Here is a 16834-nt window from a genome sequence, read left to right as displayed (position 1 = left end):
AGAGCTTCTCTGACACTCTGCTGCGGAAGATGCAGCACATTTGGTGAGTTGTTTTTGGGGTGTAGGTGGGGGTACCGTCCCATGGCGCCCGCTGATAAATGATGCCCCGTGTTTTGTATCCAAACGTTCCATTATTTGTGGGTGCTTTGGTTTTGGTTGGAATACTGACGGCAACAAACCAAACTGAGTGTATCCGTCTGAATTCTTATTTATGCTAATCTCAGAAGTGGAGTAGAGCCATGACTTTGTGGAAATGTGGGAGTTATGTTTGCTGCAAAGATTTAGTTATTTTATAATTCCAAGATGGCCTCTATTTATGACAATAGGCAGCGTACATATAGGCGTTAGTTAGAGCAAGTATTAGGATGCTAGGATTGGATAAAGATCTTGATGTATTTTGTGTTGTCCATTGCAATCCAGCCTTGTGTATTTAAAATAGGTAATTTAAATTAATGTAACTCTTTCCAAAGAGTTACATTCATTGGTTCAACATTGTTATTGAGGGGGTGATCCGATCTTCCGATTGGAGCGGAGGACAATGTCCAACCAATCACTGTCCAGATGTGCTCCTGGGTGTTCTAAATGTTGTCCTCATGATGTTAAACCAGTACACCCGGGGGAGGCAGATGAGTCATTGTTGTCCCATCTCAGGGATAGCGTCCTCTCTTGTTGTGCCGATGACTTCCTGTGCGGCACAGCGGTGTGCCGTGTGCCTTTCAGACGTCTCTTTGTTCTTTTTGTGCTTTTATCGCAGCAACTTAAGCCCAAAGCCCACTGCAGTGTCAGCACACACAAAACTTCAAGTTTTCAAATTACAGCTCTAAGCTAGACTTGAATCCTGTTCTAGTGAACAAAACCTCAAACTTTTCTCGTGCGAGTGATTCCGCATCAAGCGGAATTCGCTGGAAAGTTGAAATGTTTCAACTCGAGCGCATGACGAATTAGCATCGTTCATGCGAGTAGAATCACGCAAAATCGCATGAACCAGGTCATTAGTGCCCTGCCAGTCAGCCGGTTTTTGTGTGAAAATAGTGTAAGCGATGCTTACAGGCGGACTTTGCCTAACCCCAACCTGTTCTTAAAATCGAAAAAGCATCACTGACTCAGTTGGTTTGGACTGAGATGCCTGACTTAAATTGTTGTAGTGGTGTCTCTACTGCATATCAGGAACACTGTGTATCATGAGGTGGGCGATGGAATGCAGCCTGCGGAAAGATGGGGAGAGAACCAGAGAGAGAGAGAGAGGGAGAGAGGAGTCAGGGAAAGAGAGAGTGGGAGGGAGGGAGAGTGAGAGTATCAGGAATATAGGAAAAGAGAGAGAGAGAGCTTCCCAGCATCCTCTGACAGGAGCTGGGCTGAGGTTCTACAGCAGGTGTAGAGCGAGCAAGAGCGAGTCAGGCACGCGGACCGGAGAGACAACACAGAGGCAGCGAGACGGAACATAGCGGTTGTAGTTTGTTCTAGGCAGAGCCACTCCGGGGGGGTTGGGGACGAGAGAGGAGCTACAGCACAAAAACGGACAAAGAGAAAGAGCGAGAGGTAAGTAAAACGATGGCTGGCGTTAGAAACACAAGATGTTGTTCTGCCAACTGGCAGGTTGATGGAGAGATCTGCAGAGAGGGATAGCAACAAAACATGGATTGTAAAAGTGTGGGGAAGGGGTTTAGAGTGAGTGGGAAAGTGAAAGTGAAAGAAGTGTGTGTGTGTGTGTGTGTGTGTGTGTGTGTGTGTGTGTGTGTGTGTGTGTGTGTGTGTGTGTGTGTGTGTGTGTGTGTGTGTGTGTGTGTGTGTGTGTGTGTGTGTGTGGTTACTGCCTGAGTTTGGCTTCTAGCTTTAGCAGCAAATCTTTGCCAGGCTGATCTCTTGATCCTACGCTTGTGCAGACCTTGGACATATTCCTTACTTATGTTCTTACATCTCTCTACTAGTCTCTCTCTCACTCTCGCACAGGTTGTGTGAGTGACGAACAGAGAGTGTGTGAGTTCCTTTGCTGTGTTGGTTTCCATACTCGATAAGATTAGCTGCCCCTCCATGATAGGTCGACTTGCAGAGCTGAGGTTTGAGGGTTTGTTTGTGTGTGTGTGTGTGTGTGTGTGTGTGTGTGTGTGTGTGTGTGTGTGTGTGTGTGTGTGTGTGTGTGTGTGTGTGTGTGTGTACTCTTGCACATTTGCTTCTCTGTGTGGACATGTAGAACCGGTGGAGGAGATATCAGGGCTGTGTAGCATCGCATTGTTATCAACCAAATATGGCGATGGAACATGTGGGGAAAGATATTGGGCAAGATGTTGCCAAGGTTAAGACTGAATCCCAGACAAAAGATACTGGGTTTGAATCCCAATGTCCGCAGTCTGATTGTATTCATCAGAGTAGAGACAATCTAACTACTGGTGTCGTTGTAAGGCCCCCGGTGCAGAGATACATTGACACTCTGAATTCACAGCGTGGCTCTGGCAGGCAGCGTGGGAATACATGTATAATATCACTATATCAGCATATAGTGCATTAAGTGTGGGACATAATGTACCTACCTGCTCTGTTTGACATGTATCTGAAGTCGCTTTGGAGGAAAGTGTGCTAAATTAATTGTGTAGGCAAGAGGCCATCTGTGTTTATAATATTAATATTAATTAGATGGAGTATCGGCTAAAAGATACTCCCGTGGGAACAACCAGAACTTTTTCATTCTGAATTAATCATGCAACCACTGCAGGTCAAGCTTCATTTCCTTGTTACTCTAGTAATTACAGTCTTTATACGGTCCCTGTATGCATAAGGAAAATGTCAACGGTACCATTCCTTCCGATGGAAAATTAAGTTTTAGGTAGATTTTTCTCCTCCTTCCTCTTCGCCTTCAGCTTCTTAAAAATGCATTAAAAAAGATTCCTGGACACAAAGCTTCAACACAACAGCAAGGGGCAACAATTACATTGCTGAAGGACGCCCATCAAGGCTGCTGTGTGACAGGGGTAGCATGCATGGTCTCCTCGCGTTAAGAGGCTTGGTGCTGCAGACGCAGCTCTGCTACATCTACTCAAGGTTTCACACATTTTTTATATTTAACATTTTTACACCAGAGACCTACACCTAACCACTCACCGCACCTATGGCAGATACAAAATTCCCACTGGCTTTGTGATTAATGAAAGACATTATCATGGTTGTAAAGAGGCTCAGTCAAGGCTATGCTAAATATTTCCTCATCCGATTAGCTGTCTGAAAAGCAAATGATCATCTTTTATTTTAGACTTTACCAAGAGAATAACGCAAAGAAAATAATAATCAATCTCAATTGGTCTTTATCATTTCCAATGGTTTATTCGCATAGATATATCGGATAGGTGGAGCTTAGACATGACTTATTCGGTCTCCCAAATATGGTCTTGCATCGTGGAGCATCCAGCCAAAGATTTTATACGCTAAATGAGTTTGGTCCCAGGGCCCCAGTTGCGGAGACAAAGTGGGGGAGTGTAACTAGATTTGGTGGCGCTGTCTGAGGACTTCCCTGTCAGAGGCTGTCCAGCACGAATGAGTCACAAGTTTCATGACATCTGAGTCCCTCCATTGCCCGCAGACATCTCCCAGAGCCGAGAAATCTGTCAAGGTCTATGCTCAACGCTTCATGGATTAAAGGTTTACACTGTGATGTTGCCTCCGGGGGGCAAAGTATCGTGTTCTGGGTTTTTTGTTGTTTCGTTTCGTGGACTCAACATTCGATTCAACTCTCAGTATACATCAATATATAAAGGTGACCTTGGGTGTCTTGAAAGGCGCCTATAAATTAAATGTATTATTATTATTATTAATATTATAGAAACCAGTTCCCAAGCATTTATTCAAATGGATGATATGCTGTTGTGCTGTTTTGCTGCATGCATCACACCGTTCTGGTGTAAGTGTTCTGAGTAAACTTTCATATTTAGCAAAGGCTTTTAATGTGTTCAAAATCGAATCATTTCAAAATCAACAAAGCTCCTATCTTTGGTTCTCTTTCCTGGATACTGGCCACAATGAGTCATCTCCTCATATTGTTAATTCAGTAGATGTGAAAAAAAGGTTCTGGTTCTTTGTGAATATGGATGACTATGTCTCCCAAACAGAGCAGTCTTCTACGTGTTTCACCGGCAGGTTCAACGCGGTCATAGCGGTGGTTGTATAAGTCAGCAACAGTTAACAACCTTCCCGCTAGCTGCCCACCACCAGTGGGGCGTTCCGCAAAGGCGGCCCAGTGCTGTACTCTAATATCAACAACAACAAATATCTTACAATGCGTTCTCCATACAACGTGACGTGAATGTCCATGACTTTAGTCGATGGTGCGTCCCGGCCTCCTGACCTTCTAATTAGACATCGGGGAAGGACAGAGCTGGATGCCAGTCTGTCCCGGTCTGTAAACATCGTAGAGCAGCGTGACGGGCCATCACCTGCCTCTTAATGATGCTGATCTGTATTCAGCGGCCACAAGTCCTTCAGATGGACAAAGAGCCGACATCATCTTAAGCCCTTCTCCTTGGAGGTACGAGATAAGCTCTCAGCTTAATTATAAAGTTTGTGGACCTTTCAGAAGGCATGGGTAAAGTTGTTTGCTTGCAATAGATTGTTCATAGTCTATTCTAGTGTGTATTGTGTTTCTAAATGCATCATGACTACTTTAGAAAAGTGTGCATGTCACCACTAAATGACACATGTGTTTAGAAAATGAAACTCCCGCATGGCACTGAATTATGAGTCGATCAAGAAGTAAATCTGTTCATTCTTTTTGGATATATTTGAGAGTTCAGAGTTTAGTTTGGGATTCCAACATTTGGGGCACGGACAAAGGGCGGATGCCAGCCATTGTGACATCCTGACCTTAACACCTGGCCAGGCCATGAGTCCGGGTGACACTCCCTTCGCCTGGCCTCATCATCTGGCCACAGTACTGATGGCATCGGGGGTGAGCCTTAAGGTATGACCAACCCATCAGACTATGGGAAATTTTCCTTCCAATTAGCTAAGCTGTTAGGTGCTTTCAGTGGCCCTGGGTCCCTGATGCAGATCCCATTTTGTCCTTGGGTCCCTAATTGAAATATTATCAGTTAGATGTTCAATCAAATTGATTTTAGATTCACCCCCTAGACCTTAAGCTACTGCTCCTGCAGCAGTAGAGTAAAAGGCAACAGGGGACTCAGTGTCTGTCTGGACAACGTCCGGAGACGTCTCAGAGGAGAGCTGCCGAGATTCTGCTCTGCATACACGATTTTAATGAGATTTTATTACTTTACGATTTAAATGCTTTATTCTGTCCCGCGGGTGTGTCCGCGCACCACTTTTTAAAAAGACTCTCTCTGCGACTAGACATAAAAGCCAGGGAGGAAAGTACAAACTCAAATAGAATGTCTGCCATTCTGAAATGAGTCCAGAACCTGAGAAAAACGAAGGCATGACAGGGCCCTACACAGAGGGACCAGTACCACCAAGACTGACCAGCTGTGGATGGAAACCTGCACGGACCTCATGCTGGTGCACTATCCATGTACTATTGCATGGGTCTAGAGAGCCCCAAGCCCAAGGGCCAGCTCCTTTGGCCCTGGTGGCCATTGGAGCCCTAGCCACGGGATACATGTCTACGTTTTGTTATGTTGGGAGAACCACATCTACACACTGAATACGCTTTGGTAGTTTCCTAATAACATTATTGACCTTTCTGACTTACCCTATTCCTAGTTAGGGTTGCATACACAGGAACGCCGAGAGAGAGGGTATGTCGTAACAGGTGACCGGGAATATCGGTGGCTCAGTGCGCATACAAAATATTTTGCTTATTTAACAGAATAAACGGTTCTCCGCAGCAGATTTGCAAGCTTGGCTTCGTATTTTGTAAAGAGCTGTTGGTAGGAGAGAGTAGGCAGGGGAAGTGAACCGGGACACTCACTCCTCCTCCTGCTTCTACTCCTCCTCCTTCTCCTCCTGCTACTCCTTCTCCTCTCTGCTCTTCTGGTGGTGTGGTTCAGCTGTCTGTCCTGCAGGGAATTTTAGGGAAGAAGAAGACAATGAAGGAGTTGGGTGTGGATTAGTATTTTTTACAGTGTAGTGCAATGAAGGCCGGACGCTGGCCTGTGGTCGCTATCATCATGTCCTGTAAGGTGACCAGCTGAGGGGTCACTGGGATTCTTTATAACCCTAGTAAACTTTGTGATAATGTGTTTCAGTCTTTTACCTACATAACTATACCTCGACTCTTAATCTCTTTCTCTCTCTCTCTGTCTCACTCAATCCTTTCTCTCTGCAATTCTCTTTCTTACTCCCTCTGCTCTCCCCTTATTAGTGTGATACTGCTACTGCAAGCACATCTACTGTTCTTCATACATTTTCTTTATTCCGTTTGACTGTTTTTTGTGCAGTTATCTGCTCCTGCATACTTTCAGCTACAGAAATCATTCAACTATCAAACTGTCCAGCTCTTTAACGACATGTTGGCTATCTCTCTGCGTTTTTCAACTCTCTCAACTTTTTAACTATTAAGCTTTTTCGGCTTTCTTTATTACAATGCAAGCCTTCTCTGACACTTCAACTACTTCAGACATCGTAACTTGGTTAATTGTAAACGTTAACCTTCGTTCAAACCATTTAACTAATCAACACACTTGTATCTTCAATATTCTGAAAACCGAATCTCTGTCATATGATGACCTGATTGTCCCTCTGTAGGCACTGTAGTATTTTATTTATTTACATTTTTGGTGCTATTGTTAATGCACAATTAGTGTAGTCTTTTATCAAGATTTTAATTTCTCTTATTTATTTGCCAACATTACATGTTGAAGTTATTTTGGAAATAAAGAGAAACATACTGACAATTACTGAATTGATGTCCATTTTTGGGGGGCACCACAATGCATTTGTGCTTAGGGCACCCAAATGGCTAGCGCCGGCCCTGAGCGCGGAGGACGTACAGGCACTGTTGCCAGATTGGGCGATGTTTTTCCGCCAAGCTGGACGACTCTTTACGACGTTAACGCAGCGGTGACGCTAGCGTTGACGATAGCGCTGAAGTTAGCCCTGACGTTAGCGTTGACGTTAGCTGTGACGTTGGTGTTGACGTTGGCGCAGTGGCGTATCAAGGCAACGACGGGCCCGTATGCAGGATGTTGAAGGCGCCCCCCCCCCCCCCCCCCCGGGGCTTCGTTACGATTGTTGACGGGGGGGGGGGGGGGGTTTGGAGCGATTTTTTTTTTTTTTTTTTGGGGGCCCTGATTGGCCCGGGCCCGTACGCGCCCGCATACCCTGCTTACCGATAGTTACGCCACTGCGTTGGCGCTGACATTAGCGTTTTAGCAACCACACTCTCGCAGTTGGTTTGGACGAAACACATTCTTGTTGTCTATCGCTCTTTATCTCTGTTATTGCTAATTCCTTCTCTAACACGAAAGCGCTCTTTAATTATTAGCTCTTAATTATTAGCTCTATTAATTATCTCTCCTTTTTCTGTCCCCCCTTTCCTCCCCCTCTTTCTTTCTGCATGTCTCCATCCCCCTCTCTTTAACTCTCATGATAGAAATATACATGAATGTCTCTCTAACTCTCTCTCTCTCTCTCTCTCTCACTCTCACTCTCACTCTCACTCTCTCGCTCTCTCTGTCTCTTAGGAAACAAGATGGAAGGATTCCACGCCTCTCTGACCGAGTAGAGCCCTCTCCGGCGTGTTTTGGCCCTCCGTCTTCGCCTCTGTCAATCCCAAAGGTAAAAGAAAAGGAAAAGAGCACGGCCAATTTCATCTTTGTCTGTTTCCATGAGCTGAGCACCAATCTTGTCTTTAGAGACCTAACATCTGAGCCCTCTGAAAACTCGAGATCAATAGAACAAGAACTTACTGATTGCTCCAATCCGCCCCTCGCAAAAAATTGAGTTCAACAATCTCCATCCGATTTTCTTGAGCTTTTAAAAATCGTCGGGACTCCCTCAAAGGTTCACCGGGGAATTTTTTTGCAAATCACACTTTTTTGAATTATTTCTAAAGGTGGTAATTCTTGGACAAAAGCTTGTCTGTACCGAGCAACCTTCGTTAACAACGTCTCATTCTCAAGCGACACAGGAAAAGACTTGAGACTCTGCTTAGTCGATACGATCAGGCGGCACAAATTGGTACGAGTATGAAAACATTCTCTTGTGATGTACCTCCACCCAAATACCGAAACCTCCTACATCTATCTCTGTTCTCCTTGGGCATCCCGTTGGCCTATCTGTCTCTTTGTCTCCCCGCTCTGTCTGCTTGGCTAATCATCTCGCTCACCCCATCTACCCTGTTCACAGAACCAAGGTGTCCCTAATGGCCGCAGCCGTAGCGGTGGCTGGTAGTCTGTCATCATCTGGCATCTCCTGACAGCCTGGCACTGGCCCTCCATTGCTGGAGACACAGACACACACACACACACACACACACACACACACACACACACACACACACACACACACACACACACACACACACACACACACACACACACACACACACATATATATATTATATAAATATATATATATACACACACACACACACACACACGCAGACATAGCCCTGATATGCACAGGCGCACACACACACCTCATCCACACCTGAGAGACACACACACACACACACACACACACACACACACACACACACACACACACACACACACACACACACATCTCTGCCCTTCGGCAGCACCAGGTGTCGCACCTGCGCGTCTGAGCGTGTAGCGTAGCGATGCAGACAGCTTGTTATCATTGTGACACATAGGGGGCTGTGGAACACGTCTTGTTCAGGAGAGTGATGTAAAGCCACCTTGGGGGGGGATGGGGGAGATGGGGAAGAATGGGGGAGGGGGTGTTGTCGCGTCTCCAGGAAGCCACCCGATCCTAGCCTCCTGGTGAGGCTCATATACACTGCATATTGTATAGTAGTGTAACACATTCATTTCCACCTGTGAGTACGCGTGGTCTCCCAGGGTCTTCGGTGTGCATTCGGATGTAGGATTTTATAAAGAGATGATCACGATCCCGTCGGATCCCAAGCATGAAAACGTTATTACAAAAAATAACATGCTTTTATAAACCTGAACATTTTATGTACTTATTAGGGTTATAGCAAACTACAGTCTAAGTTATTTGACCTCATAGAAAATAGCTAATGCCAAAACTGTAAAAAACTAAATATCAGCATTAAATATTGACCCTAGTGTAGTATATTTAAGCAATAGATCACGACAGGCTGTGGTATGTGCTCATTATACCACTGTTAAGGGGCGTTGTCCGGCCCCGACGCGCAGCGGAGGGCCGGCGACCCCCTTCACAGTGGTATAATGAGCACATACCACTGACTGAAGTGATCTATTGCTTTTATACAACGGTTACTATCATGGCAAAACGAAAGTCATAGACACACTACATTTAAAAAGAAACCATGAAAGTCAAAGTAGCCGTTTTATTAAAGAATACAAAAAAGTAGTCCCTCCTGGCTGCCTTCAAAATGCACGACGGTCGCTATGCAACACACTTTAGCGTCCCTCCGAGAGAAGGCTCGGCTAGAGCGGTTCGGCGGCAATTTATCCTATGGAGCAGTTCACTCGCCGTGTGCCTAAGCTTTCGTTAGTCTCTCCATCGCCTTGCTCACTTCCGGAGTAAAAACATTTACATTCTCTCCATCATCCAACATATGTTTTACTTTGTAACTGTTTCTACTTCCAGGCGCGGAGTGATATGCAAACTTTCACAAAATGATCGGGCGTCATAGCAGTTATGTATACGCTCATTATACAACAGTTAGGAACCAATCAGATCGCTGGATTTAGGCCCCCCGTTGTATAAAATGTAGATGTATTGACCATCATTGACTGCAAAACATTCTGCCTCTCTTTGAAAGTGTTTCAGATATAGGGAAATAATCGTAGGCGTAACCAAAATGACCTTTTTTTACCTGCTGTTCTCCAATATCTAAACTGAATTAAACATGCCTTCTGTGTTGCTCGAGGCAAAGACAGAGCTTTATACTTCCATAACCCTGGCAACTACCAGCTGTTTTATTTTTCCTACTTTCAATATTGTTCTGCCAAGTGTGTTTGAATAGAACATGGAGAGGATCTGGAGGATTTTAGAATAATGTACATGATGACGCGCAAGAGATTTGGAGTCGGCTTACTTAGCATATTGCACCTTAGTCGGGATCTGATGCTGGTTATGTTCTCACCGATGCATGTGGTTCTGAAGAGCGAAAATGGACACGGGTGCCTTTACGCCTGATGGCACTGTCAGACTGCCACATGGTTACTCATGCTTTTGTATCATCTTTCATCTAACATCCATTTGTGATTCCAAATGTCCTTTCCCACTGTAACCAGGCCACGATAGCAGATCAACAGGGCACAAATATAACATCCATGAACACATTAACTGAAAGACTCTGTATGGAAGAAGCATCCATAAATCTGCATACATTATGTGATGATATTATTCAAGACCATGCATGAAATAAATGAAAGCAGTCCTTTAAATCAAACACATCCACGTCCACCCACCAACTGTTGGTGTATTTCCAGTCCATTGTTTGAAAGCATTCTGTGCTGTCGGAGCAGCAGGCAGTCGTTGTGATTGGCCATTCCAGCCCACTGTTTCCCTCACCTGGGAGAAGTCTCGGTAATCAGCCCATCGGGAGGGCCAAGGGCGACCCTTCCAACGTATCCTGAATCCCAGCGGTTGATTCATGTTTACGCCACATTGTTGTATGGAAGCATTATCCATAATTGTTAGGTGTGCATTTCAATAGCCCTTATTGATGAGTGAAAGAGGGCCTATCCATTCCCAGTTCGATGCTCGGTCCTGGCCAGTATACACTCTGCTGCCGTGCGGTCAATATTATGCTTCTGGAAAGGTCCTTTCATGCATTCATCGCACTTGTTTACCGGCGAAGCCATTATGTTTTGTCGTGAAAATGTTTTCATGTGAATGGGATTTTCGCTTAATTACCTCTGTTATGGCTTACTTCCGGGATTAATATGATGCATTATTTTTGACGTGGTGCTGCGGATAATTTTATTTGTATAGCGCATTTCTTACATCAAGCAGTTCAATGTGCTTTACAGAGAAAAAGACAACAGTATAATTTATAGTGAAGAAATACATGCAAGAAATATAATGAAAGACCTTCAATAAAATCACAAATGTGCTATAAAAAAATAAAGGGAGAAAAAGATAAAAAGGAATGAAAAAAACAAAACTTCAGTAAGAACATTTCAGATATGAATCCGACATTAAAATATAAATCGATAAGAATAAAAAAAAAAAAGAGAAGGGAAATTAGAAATGTTAATAGTATGCATCACTGAAGAGCTTAATCTTTAGTTTTGATTTAAAAATAGAAGTTGTGGGAGCATTTTTAATTTCTTCTGGCAGTTGGTTCCAATGTTTAGCTGCATAAACATTAAAGGCTGACTCACCACATTTTGAATCAATACTTCCTCAAACTACTGGCAGTGTGGGTCACATGTTGCTGTTGTAAACTAGTTTTTGAAAGGTCTTCTCATCACAGAGGACTGGTTTCACCCGATACCACTGGTAATGACTATAATCCCCCCCTCTCTTCAGCTCCACCCCACTCACCTCCCATCACCTCCTCTCACCTCCTCTCACCTCCTCTCACCTCCCGTCACCCCACTCCCCCCACTCCCCTCCTCTCACCTCCGTCACCCTGTCACCTCCTCTAACCCCACTCACCTCCTCTCACCTCCGTCATCTTCTCTCACCCCACTCACCTCCTCTCACCTCCCGTCACCCCACTCCCCCCACTCCCCTCCTCTCACCTCCGTCACCCTGTCACCTCCTCTAACCCCACTCACCTCCTCTCACCTCCGTCATCTTCTCTCACCCCACTCACCTCCTCTCACCTCCGTCACCCCCGTCATCTTCTCTCACCCCACTCACCTCCTCTCACCTCCGTCAACTCCTCTCACCTTCTCTAACCTCCGTCACCTCCTCTCACCTCCCATCACCCATCCCCTCCTCTCACCTCCTCTCACCCCCCCCCCATCCCCTTACGTCCTGGACAGGACTAAGGGGATGGGGACAGGACTCGGGGCGACGTCTCTGGTCCCTCGTCTCTGAACCTGAGCCTGGAACCTGACGGTGTTGTGTTTTTGCTGGGGAAGAGAGAAGTAGGTCAGTGCTTGATGCAGTGTGATGACGGGAACAGACCTGACACACACAGAGAGAGAGAGAGAGAGAGAGAGAGAGAGAGAGAGGCGGCTTTTTAAAAAGCACTGCAGCTGATAACAGATTTATATATGGATAGCACATTTATGTATCGAGAAATTGGCCATATGGTGGGCAACACGCAGCCTTCATATATATAGCTTCATATATATCGATTTATGAGAGAGAGACAGAGAGACAGACAGACAGACAGACAATCTGCTTTGGTTCTCGTTTTGAATCATTCTTTTTGGTCCTCAGTGACCTCCTGTCTTCTCCCCTTCCTACTCTCGCGCCTTTCAACTTTTTCCCATGCTCCAATACGGCATCAGCTCTCCTCCCAAAGAGAAGATACGCAGATCTTGCCGGGGTAATTCTGGTGGTTGTCGCCATGTTTGGCCCCGCGGTGGTGGGCCCGCCAGTGTTTGATGTGGATGACAGATCCATCCTCCTATCTCCTCCAGACTCGGTGATAACAAATTTCACGAGCGCTGTTTTCAGCCGGCTGGTGACTCACTCAAAAGGCCCTTATTTTTCCCCCACAAGTAATTGAGGCGTGACGTCCTCCGCTGACTTTTCCAATTACAAGCTCCTTTTCTATCCATCGGTAACATCCTTGTTTCTTCATGAGGAGCGCAAGGTGGAGAATGCTACCTGGGTCAGTTATTGTAGAATCTGAATTTCCCCAAATAACCTTCCACTTAGTATTTCTTCATTGAGTGGGTCTTTTTATATCATATGATCTATATTATAATGGCCAAAAGCTGTGTGCACCTCCAGATGATATTATGAATCTCTAATGCCTGCGTCGGGTTCAGCTGAGGCGGTGGTTCCTCGGCAGCAGGCAGCGGGGCTCCGGCGGGAGACAATCGCGGTCAACAATCCTTATCTCCTCCATGTCGCGGTTCATGTACTTCACGGAGTCAAAGCCAAAGTTCCTTTCCCCCAATTCCCTCTCAACCATGGCTGAGATAACCCCCACTACGAGTCTCGTTTTGGAAATACCAGAGACGTCAGAGAACCCGAAGTGTTATGCACCATAACACCAACATCAGAACGGACATCCAGATAACAAAGAAGTGTACAACACTTGTGTTACAGTGTGTGTATTCACAGACACACACACACACACACACACACACACACATGTGGCGCTCGCACGGTCGTAGCTCATTGTCTCATTGGCAGGCCAAATTCTCTTGGCGGGCAAAACAGATAAAGGGGCGGTAATGTCCCTGTATGACGTCATATGGGGAAAATTCCAAATCGGCGTGTCTGAGCTTTGTTCTTTCAAAGGCAGAGCAGGATACCTAGCGCCCGTTTTATACCTAACGCAATTTCTAGCTACTTTGGGACCATAGGCAGGCTAGGGGAAGTCATATTAATGTTAGTAAAACCTCAGAAAGTGAAATTTTCATGCCATGGGACCTTCAAAGAAGCAACTATGCAAAAGTCCTGAAGAAGCAGGATTCCTGATTGAACCAGAAATAATTAAAGATGGGTGCAGGCTGTAGTGTAGTTAGAGATCAGAGTTGCAGTGAGCGTGGAGACACACACACACACACACACACACACACACACACACACACACACACACACACACACACACACACACACACACACACACACACACACAAACATTTAGCAACATTTTAGAAATCCATATGTTAAATGTACATATACATTTAGTATAAACACATATACTTATAAAGGATCAGTGTCTCATGATACAGTTGCAATCACTTAAAGGGGTAATGAACTCACAGGTAGAAATGTGAGTTAATTTGACACCCTGATTAGTTGGCTTTGATGAACAATGAGGATGTACCTTCTATTTGTATTAAATACTGTACTTCCTCACCAATGTCCATTGTCTGCCACTAAATGACCCGGGCCCTAGCTGTTTGGCTCAGTTCCTTGGAAAACTAAAGCAAACAGGACCAGTATGACGGCCGACACCCACTAATTACAATGTCTTGCCTTTATCCTCCAATGGGATGCTCCATTGCTTTAGTGTTAATAGTGTTTGTTTAGTGTCGTCAGTGTTGGTTTAGCATTGGTGGGGTTCGTTTACTATTGGGGCTGTAAAAGGCCTGGTTGACGCATAGGTTGGGTCTGATCCGGTCGATCTCAAAAGTAAATAGTGGACCCAACAAGTGTGAACATTACAATCAGTATACAATGTTGTTAGTGTAAAGACTACAGCAACCCTTTATTTAATGGACTATAAAGGGTGTACAAATGTAATGTTCCAATGTTGCAAGCAGCCTGCTAGCAACAAGCTTCCTTGTTATTCTGGTGACTTGTTTTGGTTTTTATTCCTCAGTTTCTGAGGAGGTCGTGAAAGTCTGACACAGTTTTTTGAGTGTTTGCCAGTAGATTGAGAAATGTGGCTCACTCAAGGAAGAGGAAGGGAATATTTTGGCTCAATGTGATTATAAAAAGGGAACTACCAAACGTTATGGTGTGTGTGTGTGTGTGTGTGTGTGTGTGTGTGTGTGTGTGTGTGTGTGTGTGTGTGTGTGTGTGTGTGTGTGTGTGCGTTTGCGTGCGTGCGTGCGTGCGCGCGTGCGCGCGAGCGCAGGGGCACACATATGTGCATGGTTTTGAAAGTAGAAAGATGTGTAGTTTCCCACACGGAAAACTTCCCTTCCTGTATCCATGAGTCCAAGTGTGAACGACTTTATGGCTCTGTGTACTGTGTTCATCTGGCTTTGTGTTTAACATGTGCGTCCGTGCGTGTGTGTGTGTGCTGGCGTGTGCGTGTTTGTGTGTGTGCCTGTGTGTGTCTGTGTGTGCGTTCGTATGTGTGTGTGTGTGTGCACCACACATGTGTGCCTGTCCGTTTGTGTATAAAGAGGAAGGATGGAAGGCGGATGGAAGTTCTTCGCTTCATGGTATTATGTTCTGATGTCTAACGGGGGGGAGGGCGGGGGTGTTTTGCACTCTAATGCGCAGCCTTCAATCTATGCCTCTTTACTTTTGCTTTCCTCCGAGTTAACAGTACGCACCCAGTGTGGCTGGTGGTGTAGATCACGCCTCTGTCTCTCACGCACGCCGCTGTGGTCCCATCCCCCCCCCCCCCCTTCTCCGCTCCGTGGTCAAACGCCTCACGGGCGTCTGTGCACGGGGAACGATGAGCCACCTCAAGGCGGCTAAAACGCTGTCGTTTGACGGGCCGTGTCGGACCCAGGCCCAGGCCGTGTACGCCAAGCGACGGTGTGTCAGCGACGTGAGTATTGCACCACCGCGTTGATTCAGAGGAGAAGACTTTTTCTGTGAATGCCCGGCTGCACCGTGGGCAGCGTGGTGGATGTGTGAATGGGTTTGAGCGTTGTTGTTGAACGCCTGATTTGTCAGACGAACCCGAGCGATAGATGATTGGCTCGTTGATTAGACATTGATTCGGATCAGATTGTGAGCAAAGCGGCGTTTTATTTTATGTATTTTATGGGATTTGTTATAGGAGAGGTCTCGATGCTCAAAGGTGAGGCACACTCAGTGCTACCTGGAATCTGTTACTTATTAACTCTACGAGGATTCTTCAACCATAACATACACACGTACTCCTTCATCACACACACGCTCACACTCAAACCTGTACCTATACAAACAGACAAAGTGGGATAAATGGTATAGTATTAAATGTTGTGTGAGGCGGTAATCCCGCCATTGGAAAGTCAAATATTTATTTGTGACTGGACGTACGTCACAACAAAAGTGACTGTACCTGAGTTTTTTGTGCAGATAATGATGGGCTATGAGGCTTCCTATTTATTCTGGCATGATCAGGTGTGTTCATGAGCGTGTGTGTGTGTGTGTGTGTGTGTGTGTGTGTGTGTGTGTGAGTGTGTGTGTGTCTAACCCTGTGTCCTCATTTTAAACAATGTGTTTAAAATGTAAGGCAAGAGGTCTGATGTTTGTTACTGATTGTATTTCTGTTCAAGCATGTGTCTGTTTGTTTGTGGGTGTGGGTGTGTATGTGTGTTCATGTGCATGTGTGAATGCATGCATGCATGTGTGACTGTGGATGAGTAAGCATATATGCATAACCTATTGTGTGTGTGTGAGTCTCTATGCATTTGCAGGAGACACACATTGCAGGGGTTTGCATTTCTTTTGCATGTGTTTTGCATGTATTTGTGCTCCATGGGTCATATGGGAACATTGTCTTTGCATTATCACCAACGTCATGCCACAGAATCTCATAACACAAGTGACGTGTGGCAAAATAAAACGCTTTGTGAAATGGTCATTTGCATTAATCACAAAGCATTTACAATGACACCTTTGTACTCTTACATTAACAAGACCAATAAAACATTGTGAGCTTGTTAGACCTCAGAAATGAGTAGTATTTATGGATGTAGTATTTTGCAAAGCATACTGCATTGTACCCTAGTATTATATACTAAATATATAATACTATACTATAATAAAAAAAAGACAGAATACAATGTAAATCCTATCCATTTATGGTAAACCCAGCAAGACACAATGATACATGACCCAAGTGACATATGGCGAAATAAAACACATTGGGAAATGATCAATTGCAGCAATCACAAAGCATTTACAATGGCACTTTGTACTTGGATTAACAAGACCAATAAAGCATTGTGAGCTTGTTAGA

The 16834-nt window shown here is 45.1% G+C and overlaps 1 protein-coding gene across 11 annotated transcripts in view; it reads left to right on the top strand.

The window, feature by feature from the left end:
* rap1gapb (RAP1 GTPase activating protein b) overlaps positions 1-16834 on the top strand; it is a 107130-nt gene that overhangs the window by 58927 nt on the left and 31369 nt on the right. For 7 of the 11 annotated variants that reach the window (XM_030374578.1, XM_030374576.1, XM_030374581.1 and 4 more), the window contains exons 1-2: positions 1-43; positions 7626-7719. The exon at positions 1-43 is cut by the window's left edge. In XM_030374578.1, the coding sequence (XP_030230438.1) occupies positions 1-43; positions 7626-7719 (137 nt within the window). Of the gene's footprint in view, positions 44-1389; positions 1540-7625; positions 7720-15120; positions 15434-16834 lie in introns of those variants that run through there. The other 4 variants (XM_030374586.1, XM_030374585.1, XM_030374579.1 and 1 more) reach the window with 4 other exon arrangements.

Source organism: Gadus morhua, chromosome 13, assembly GCF_902167405.1.
Source record: "Gadus morhua chromosome 13, gadMor3.0, whole genome shotgun sequence".
Classification (NCBI taxonomy): Eukaryota; Metazoa; Chordata; class Actinopteri; order Gadiformes; family Gadidae; genus Gadus; species Gadus morhua.
Note: the sequence above shows the minus strand (reverse complement) of the source record. Positions and strands in the feature narration are given on the sequence as shown.